Source organism: Arachis hypogaea, chromosome 13 (genome assembly GCF_003086295.3).
Source record: "Arachis hypogaea cultivar Tifrunner chromosome 13, arahy.Tifrunner.gnm2.J5K5, whole genome shotgun sequence".
Classification (NCBI taxonomy): Eukaryota; Viridiplantae; Streptophyta; class Magnoliopsida; order Fabales; family Fabaceae; genus Arachis; species Arachis hypogaea.
Genome location: NC_092048.1, coordinates 130975065 through 130984664, shown reverse-complemented (window position 1 = coordinate 130984664; position 9600 = coordinate 130975065). Strand labels below are relative to the sequence as shown.

At 33.8% G+C, this 9600-nt stretch overlaps 2 protein-coding genes across 3 annotated transcripts; both read left to right on the top strand.

Moving 5' to 3' along the window:
• Positions 1-1656: 1656 nt before the first annotated feature.
• On the top strand, positions 1657-2897 carry LOC112733538 (protein DMP4). The gene has a single exon (XM_025782528.3). The coding sequence runs from the start codon at positions 2142-2144 to the stop codon at positions 2754-2756; it is 615 nt and encodes a 204-aa protein (XP_025638313.1). The 5' UTR covers positions 1657-2141; the 3' UTR covers positions 2757-2897.
• Positions 2898-5362: 2465 nt separating this feature from the next.
• LOC112733537 (triose phosphate/phosphate translocator, chloroplastic) lies at positions 5363-8426 on the top strand. Of its 2 annotated transcripts, none has more exons than XM_025782527.3 (12): positions 5363-5949; positions 6030-6095; positions 6269-6334; positions 6505-6583; positions 6663-6783; positions 6864-6959; positions 7043-7155; positions 7236-7313; positions 7413-7529; positions 7680-7779; positions 7901-8001; positions 8090-8426. In XM_025782527.3, exons 1-12 carry the CDS (start codon positions 5687-5689, stop codon positions 8105-8107), a joined length of 1218 nt encoding a protein of 405 aa, XP_025638312.1. In that variant the 5' UTR covers positions 5363-5686; the 3' UTR covers positions 8108-8426. The 2 variants fall into 2 exon arrangements, with proteins under 2 accessions (XP_025638312.1, XP_072069299.1); XM_072213198.1 differs by having other exon boundaries at positions 5434-5954.
• The last annotated feature ends 1174 nt before the right edge of the window (positions 8427-9600 follow it).

Genomic DNA, 9600 nt, shown 5'->3' with positions numbered 1-9600 from the left:
TACAATTTCGTAAAAGAAATTGTCTATTTCTTATTTCCCTATGTGTAGTTATGAAGATATAGTAGAGAGTAGTTCCGATCTAGGCTCTCCTTTTCCTCGCTCCCACTTTATTTGTTGCAATAAAATATGACACATATATTATAGTTTTATCCTTTCTTTCTCTGATTGATTGAACTAATTAAGGGGAAATTCACTACATTAAAATGCTACTTCCAAAAGTAGTTTAACTTTTATCCTGGAATTCACGTAAAGAGAGAAAAAGAAATCAATCTTGGATGTATGTATAGCCTACTTTCTATGTCTTATAGGATCATAGCTTAATTCTTTTATTGGTAGACCTAGAGATTCGGCTATTGCGGTGTAATTTGTTTATACTATTTTATTGTGTATAAGAAATTAATTAATTTAATTAATTAATTAATTTGTTTTATTGTAAATTTATTATTTTATTACAATTACAAGGCAGCAGACCTTGATCCCCATGATAAAACTAGATGCGTGACCATCTTCATGTTAGTGTTGCAAGTGTGAGGAGTGTCGAAATTAGTCCCACATCAAAGAAAGTAAGGAAGAGTGAGGAGTTTATAAGATGAGAGACTCATTAACTTGATACCTTAAGATTTTGACAAGTAGTGCCGTATAAACTACTATCTGTATCTTTTTTCTATGAGAATGGACATTAGATATAATATTTTTATTTATATCTTAGATATCAAATATGATTTTGTGTTTCTGTATTCTTATTTTAGTGTTTTATTCATATAAACAGATGCAGGCGTAAGGATGATGCTATAATTTATTTTAATACATGAATGATTCTTCTATTACCCAACCAAGCACCAAATGAAACTCATGCACAGCAAATTGGATGTAAAAGCTTGAAAAAAAATTAGAACATCACGATTCTTTTGCAGAACTATATTTTGCTATTGTGTTTAATACATTTTTTAAGAGTAAATAGTTATTTTAACCGTTGAAAAAATTAATGATTTTGATAAAATAATTCAAGATCATCGGAAAGGCAAAATATTCTCAAAAGATATAGTCTATTTGATAAAATATATCGGTCAATCATCAAGTTACTCCAAACTGTTAATTTTTTATGAAGCCAATAATTTAGTCTCAAGTGAAAATGGAGATGGGGATGGTGTTGAATATATTGTAGTAGAGTTAAATTTTAGTCATTTCTTTTTTTGAAAAAAAACAGCTAACAGTTAATTAACTGAATAAGTTAAGAGTTGACCGAAGATTATGATCATTTTGTTAAATAGAACATATATGGGATCATTATGTGTTATCTTCTTTGGAGGATAATTTTTTTTCAATGTTTTGAAGGCGAATATACACTTAATAAATAAGCTTAATGGGCCTCAAAATACATTTGATGTAGTTCCTACCACGTCCTTAAGAAAACCCCAGTATGCATTCATAAGCCCAGCGTGTTCCTCCTGTTGGGCCTTTGGGCATGAGGCTTTCAAAGTTCAAACATTCCTCTGCGATGTATTGTTAAGACCAAAACCAATAAGGTCCATATTATATGTTCTCCCATGCTAGTTGGTCCTGTCTATTCGACCTAATGACCTATTGTATTGAATTGGGAGATACTATCAAAAAAAAAAAAAAAGAGGAGCAAATTAAAAGACAAAATCACAAAACTATAACATTGTATAACTATATTCATCCATAGAAACGGAGGCGGTGGGCAAACATAGCATCATGTGCTTACATAGTAAAACTGCTAACCTATGCAAAATCAAAGCTTGAAGGCATTGCGTCCCCGGAAAACGTTTTCCTATGACACCAAACTTTACCACATCCATGACAAGTAAATTGATAATTGAAATCCCACGCATTGTCTCTCTTATTTCTGTATCTTTAATATTGCGCAAGCTTTTAGGTTCATAACTGTCATGCATGCTTTACAAGGCAATAAAACAAAAATCATACCTCCCCCAAATAACAAATCTCTCTCATAACTAACTAACTTTCGGCCCTGATGATCAAAGAAAACTAGAAACCCCCAAAACAAGTTAAAAGCAGATCCTTCAAGTTTTCAGTTTATGTTTCTTGCAAGTCTTCAATTGCTCCATGGGCAACTATATAGAGCAAATTAACACATGATTATTTTATGAACAATTAGTATGGATCATATTAATGATGATGAACAAAAGCTGCCACTCCTTGATCACAATAGAGAGGTTCCAGAAGCAGAGAGGAGCATGGTTCAAAGAGCCATAAGCCAAACATTTCAAAGCACGGCACATTTGGCGAATCTTCTTCCAACCGGCACTGTCCTATCCTTCCAACTCCTCTCTCCAATCTTCACAAACCAAGGAAACTGCGACTCTGTCAACAAATTCATGACTTACACACTATTATCCCTCTCTGCTTTCTCATGCTTCCTTCTAAGCTTCACTGATAGCTTCAGGGACAGTAAGGGGAATGTATGTCACGGTTTTGCCACATTTAAGGGACTGTGGGTTATTGATGGATCAACCACACTCCCACCCGAACTTGATGCAAAGTATAGGCTCAGGTTCATTGATTTTGTGCACGCTGTGATGTCAGTTCTGGTTTTCACCGCCATTGCGCTGTTCGATCAGAATGTGGTGAATTGCTTCTTCCCTTCGCCGTCGGATGAGGCGCAGCAGATGCTCACGGCGTTGCCGGTGGGAATTGGAGTGCTCTGCAGCACGCTCTTTGTTGCATTTCCTACACAGCGATATGGAATTGGATTCCCACTCTCAAAAACTTAACATCATTCAATTCAAAAACTCACGTGTATCTACCTAACTAACTATTAATGTACAAAAAGTTTCCGTGATGATTATTATTGTTAGTGGAATGGCATATTCTAAAGCTTCCATATTATATATATTCTGCAATCTGTTAAAATACACTTTTTCTTGATATTCACCATTATTTCAATACTGGGCAGATTAGTTAAATGACGTTTCTCTCTCTTTTTGTTCTTTTCTCTTAAAGCTTACTGCATACATCCATTTTCGAAATTCCTTTTAGCTTGAGTTTGAGAGATTTGATGTATCAAATGTTGGTTAGGTGATCCCTTATTTTCTTTTCTTTTTTTTTTTCAAAGTTTGAAATGAGATTCAAATAAGTAAATATGAAAAGAATACGTCATCTGATCTATAATTCGTTTGGCAGGTTTAATTGATTCTCATGTTGAGATCAATATTTCTAAAAGTTTAATTTACACTTTATATTGTTGAACACTTAATTCATATTTATATTTCTGTGAGATCAAATTATTTACTCTCAGGTTTTCTCTTAAACCTCTTGATGCAGCCTAAAAAGACATAGAAGCTGATAGTATCCCCAAAAAAATTCATTGGCAACAAAATTCATGCCGCCTAGACTTTTTTTTAATTTAATCACTAAAATTAATTATATTTATATAAATTATAAATATATATATAATTCAATTTATTTTTAATATATATTTTATTTTATTGGCTAATTTTAATGGCTATTTTTGGTTTACAATTATTTACTTACTTTGACATTTCTGATATCGCCATCCAACTTTTGACGTTTCTATTTTATCCAAAAAGGAAAAAAAATAAAACGAGAAAAAGATAATCCAAGATTTAGAATGTCAAGAAAAAAAAGTTTTTTATTCACTGTAACGCAGAAGCATCCAAATTATACTAAGATGTTACGAAATTTTATGATCAATCATCCACTACGTGTGGTCCATGTAACGCAATCGAACCACAAAGTTCCACCACTTGTATAAGAGTAACGATGCTGTGTGTCCACAACTCCACATGATTTTTTTTTTTTTTTTGGAATTTAATCATATTTCACCAAAACAGTAAACATGATGAAATTTTATAATCGCATGATTGCATAAAAGTTTTCTTATAATATTAATTTATTAATTTATTAATATTTGTTTATTGCAAATACAATTAAAAAGTGAAATACGTATTTTTAATATAAGTCAACATAAAGCAAAACAAAATAAGCCAATCAGTTATAGCTCAAATAGCATAGATTCTCCATACTCAATTAAGAGGTCGCGGGTTCGAGTTACATATCTTTCTAAATTTTGCCAATGAATAATAGCTTAAATGGCATAGTCTCCCCGCAAAATAAGCCAATGAGTAAAGTTATAGTTCAAATGGCATAAACTCCCCATAATCAATTAAGAGATCGCGAGTTGGGTTCGAGGCTTCTATCTTTGGTAAAAAAAAATAATAATAAAGCAAAATAAAAGCATGATTAGCAAAACTTATAGGCTCGTATAACTGCTTTCCCATGAATGCTGGCTTATAGTTATGAATAAGTATAGGAATTAATTTTTTATTAGTTAATATTAGGAGTATTTATAGTGTAGTTTGGATTAGTTTTTAAGTGAAAAATTTATCCGATTCAAATACTAATTTTATTTGTGGTATAGTTTGGATTAGATATTTTTTTTTTAAAAAAAATCAATTCAATTTCAAACTGTTTGAATTGGGTTGAATTTGTAATTTTATAAATTAAAAAAAATTAAATATAGATAACAAATCTCAATATCAAATTTTAAATAACTAATAATGACATAATAAATATTAACAATATTTTAAAAAACTAACATAACATAACAATAAAAAAATTATAAATTAGTTAAAATAAATAAATAAATCTTATTTTAAATATAAAATATTTATTAAATAGTAATAATCGATGAATAATATAAAAATATATAACAAGTTGAACATATTATAAGTAAAATTATAAATATAATAATAAAATAATAATATTAAAGCACACTCGTGTGTTTTGAATTAGATCGGATCAATTTTAAAAAGTAAATCCAAAATCTAATCAAATCCATGCGGTTTGCAAAAAAATAGAATCTAATCAAATCAAAATTAATACAATTTTAATAAGTTTTTTGTTTAGATTAAATTGGATGAGCAGTTTAATTTGGATCGATCTAGATTTAAATACTCCTAGTTTTTTTTGGTGACTAACACTCCTAGTTAATATTAATGTTTTTATTGCAAAATTATTTATTAACTCTTATTTTTAGAATATTTAATATTTAAAATTTAAAGTTTAAACTTTATCATTAAGATTTTGAATTAAGAAAATAAAAATTGTTATTATTAAATATTAATTGAAAAATATTTGATTTCTGATTGAACTCTTTTTCTAAATAGATTGAAGAGGTAATCATCCCCGCTTTTGGGTTGTAGAAAAGTAAGTAAAAAAGAAATGCAATTGCCTTTCTGTTGAGAAAATGTGGTATTTTCCGTGACATTTAAATTTAATTACAACGACAATAACCACCCCATAAGGGGAACGATGACCTCTATGATAGTATAAGGCGAGGAGTGAAAGAAGAAACGATATGACGATAAGGTCCTTCATAGATGAAAAAGCAATACACACCAAAATCTCCACCAATCATCCATTCCACCTTGGACACAAATCTCCCTTCTAACAGATAAGAGGGTCCCACCTATCCACTTCCTCTCTTCACTCACACCACAACCCTTCACCCCTCGCATCAACGGCCTCAACTCCATCAAGCACATTTCCCCGCGAAGCACCAGATCAAAAATCCAAACACAAGCGGTTAAACCACAGCCATACCTACTAAAACGGAGCCAAACATCATCATACGTATCATATCACTCACTCTCTCTCTCTTTCTCTTGTCTTCTTCACCGTGATGGAGTCGCGAGTGTTGTCACGTGCCGCCACCTCCCTCCCCCACCTCCGCAGGCTACCGCGCCGTGAATCCGCCGCCAATGCATCCTTTGTGCCAGCTGTGAAGGCGATCGGCTCCGTGGCTGACGGTGGGAATCTCATATGGGGGAGACAGCTGCGCCCGGAGCTGTTGTCGCCGGTGCTGAAGAAAGAGGGGCCTGCCGTGCTTCTTCGGCCGTGTCTGGCCGCCGCCTCCTCGCCGGCCGAGGGGAGTGATTCCGCCGGGTGAGGTCCGTTTCCTCCGTTCTGAGTCGGTTAACTCGGCCAACTCAGTGTCCTCATTAGTGTGTTTTCTGTTGTTACAGGGAAGCGAAGGTTGGGTTCTTCGACAAGTACCCAGCACTTGTAACCGGGTTTTTCTTCTTCATGTGGTAAGTGGCGTGACTACGAGTCCACCCGCGACTGTGTTTTTTGTTGTGTCTGACTGTCTTTCTTTCCATTACTTGCTTGGTACATGTGCGTGCGTGATCACTGATAATTTTGATGAGAACTGAAATTACTTCTTTGTCCTCTTGTTCTTGCTCTCTTTCTATTCTCGATGCAGGTACTTCTTGAATGTGATTTTCAACATCCTCAACAAGAAGATCTACAATTACTTCCCCTACCCATAGTAAGTTCATGGATAACACATTTTCATGTCTTAATTGGGATTATACGTGAAACATTTATTCAACTGTTTCATTTACCGCTCGAGGCTTATTATTAATCTTTCTGTTTCATCGTTTACGCAGATATTTTATGTTGATTAAAATTAATCTTTATTTATGGTTGTTTGTGCAGCTTCGTGTCGGTTATTCATTTGTTCGTGGGTGTGGTGTACTGTTTGGTGAGCTGGACCGTGGGCCTTCCTAAGCGCGCTGTAAGTATAAATTATAATCCAGCCCAAATTGTTTTGCAATATTTAAAGCCCATTGCTGTTAATAAGTATTTTTGTGTAGCCTATGGACTCGAACCTGCTCAAGTTGTTGATCCCTGTGGCCGTGTGTCACGCATTAGGCCACGTTACCAGCAATGTCTCATTTGCAGCGGTGGCTGTTTCGTTCACACATACCATTAAAGGTGACTGTGTCCATTTTCTTTTATCCTTGAAGGTTGAAACTGTATCTTGCTAGCTGACATTGATAGAATATTTGTTTCAGCTCTTGAGCCATTCTTCAATGCTGCTGCTTCACAGTTCATACTTGGCCAATCAATACCAATTACTCTCTGGCTCTCACTGGCTCCCGTTGTTATTGGTACGTCTTCTCATTTATTAACTCCACTGAATTTAAGTGTTCCTTCATTTGGATTAATTAGTTTTGCATGTTATGTAATGCAGGTGTCTCAATGGCGTCATTGACCGAACTCTCATTCAACTGGACCGGATTCATCAGTGCAATGATTTCAAACATTTCCTTTACATACCGGAGTATCTATTCCAAGAAAGCCATGGTTATCTTTCAATCTTATCCCTGTTAACTCATTCTGTTATTTATGAATTCAATGTCATTACTTGATAATTTTTTGTGCAGACTGATATGGACAGTACTAATATCTACGCCTACATTTCCATCATTGCTCTAATTGTCTGCATACCACCCGCTGTTATTGTGAGTGAAATTCACTTTTGCTTTCCGAATGACATATCCCTAATTATTTATTCATTTACTAATCGCTGTTATTGTTCATTGGAACTGATGTTATCACAGCTGGAAGGGCCTGCACTGATGAAGCATGGATTTAATGATGCAATTGCTAAAGTAGGATTGGTCAAGTTCGTCTCAGACCTCTTCTGGGTTGGTATGTTTTATCACCTCTACAATCAGGTAAATTTTGATGAGTTTCTAATAAACTTAATTATTAGTCATGTCATTACATTACATTCCTTTTGGATAGGAGAAACTCTTGTTTAATTGTTGTGTGTGGAGTGTCATTGATAACATAACAATAACATTATTGCATGACCGACCATGCAGGTGGCCACCAACACACTGGAGAGAGTGGCACCTCTCACTCATGCAGTTGGCAACGTACTCAAACGTGTATTTGTTATTGGATTTTCAATCATTGTCTTTGGTAAGTTCACATATATTTTCTCCCATTCTCGATGTTCAATTCCACTGTTAATGTCTGATTTATATTGGTAACAATCTTAACATTCTAACTGGCTAATATAATTATATTGCTTCACACACAGGTAACAAGATTTCAACCCAAACTGGCATAGGAACATGCATTGCAATTGCTGGAGTTGCACTCTACTCGTTCATCAAAGCCAGGATGGAGGAAGAGAAGAGAGTAAGTATTCTTTCAAATTTCTATAAAACCTATATAAAACAATATTATATTTTTTGACAAAAATGTTTTCTTTGTGATTTATTTTCAGCAAGCAAAAGCAGCATAATAAGTAAGAGGCGTCAAGTTGGAGGAGGGGGTGTTTTGCACTGTAAATCATCACATATTTCCTTCAAAATAATTGGGTGGCTGGTTCACTATTGTACTATCCTTGCGATAACTTTCTATTCTTCCTCTCTCTTCCTATTTTTTCTTTGTCAAATCTTTTTCTTTTCCGTTTGTTCATTCAGAAAACAACAGGACTTTCTGATTTGCAGTCTTCTCTTGTTGACTGAAAAATGATGTATTAGTACCTTGATTCCCATAAATAGCTCCTAAAACTATTATGAAAACAAAAAAAAAAAGTGGCAACGGCATTTGGGGAGATATATTTTTCTAGGTCTCTCTTTCATAGCCACTCAGCTATTTGTTTGGTCTCTCATGACGTTCTGAAATCAAATACTTTGTTTACGACTTTACGTGATAGCATGTAATTGAATCACCATATCATAAAAAAAAAAATATTATAAACAGACAGATTTAAGAGACTAACTGTTAGTTACAAAATAAATGCTTTTATTTTTTTATTTTTAAAACTAGTTAAATGCATTTCCTTTTTCTCTGTTTTTCGTTCATAGTTGATTGTAAATTACTACCATTTGAGGACCTATTACATGACTATATAAAAACCGTTGTTAAATATTGTGATATTTTTGGGTAAATTAGAAAGAGTGTGATATTTTCGTTTTAGATTTGAGGAGAATCGCACACTACAAAAAGTTGAATAATTTATAATTCAATAAACGATTTTTCAAAGTGGAATAAAATAAACAGGCCTGCTACACACGCAAGCCTTTTTGGCTTTGGCCCAACCCAAAAAAAAAATTATGCACACTACACTCTTTAGAATGGAGCGTAAATGCACGCGCCTTATACAATGGTTGCGTTTTTCCAAAACACGCTCATTATGGCAGACTCTTCCTCTTCTTCCTCAATCAAAACGCAAACCGTCAAGTTTCAAGCCACATTCGAAACAAATTATGATTCTGAAGAAACGTTCCAACTCCTCGCGAAGAGTAGAAGAAATCAAGCAGAAAGCATATAAATCTCCATAAAAAAACACCAAAAAGAAGGAACAAACATTATTCAAGGTACAGTTTTACTGTTCTTCAAGATTTTTCACATTTCTGTTTCTGATTTCGAAATCGAAGCACTATATCATCAGTATTTCTCTCTCTATTTCTTCTAGATTCTTCTAGGTTTTACTGTTCTTCTTTTAGATCTCATATTACTGTTCTGATGAAACTGTTCTTCGTTTACGCTATCTTACATACTTCTAGTAAATGCTTTAACGTGTGTTTTGATCTGTTTGGTACATATTTTGTGCATGTTTACATGTTTTTTAAGTAGGTTTGTGCATGTTTACATGAAAGACTCTTCCTCTTCTAATTGATTTTTGGGTGTATATGGTGAATTTTTTGGTGTATATGGCCGATTGTCGGGTGTATATCTCGGACTTGGCATGCGACTGTTCTTTCTAGTGGCATTTTGAACTTAAATATA

Excerpts from the sequence above, each read along its gene's own strand:
- LOC112733538 (XM_025782528.3), top strand. The coding sequence starts at position 2,142 with ATGGATCATATTAATGATGATGAACAAAAGCTGCCACTCCTTGATCAC.
- LOC112733537 (XM_025782527.3), top strand. The coding sequence starts at position 5,687 with ATGGAGTCGCGAGTGTTGTCACGTGCCGCCACCTCCCTCCCCCACCTC. Across the intron at positions 6,096-6,268 it reads GGGTTTTTCTTCTTCATGTG|GTACTTCTTGAATGTGATTT; the intron begins GTAAGTGGCGTG and ends TTCTCGATGCAG. Across the intron at positions 7,156-7,235 it reads TCTATTCCAAGAAAGCCATG|ACTGATATGGACAGTACTAA; the intron begins GTTATCTTTCAA and ends TTTTTTGTGCAG.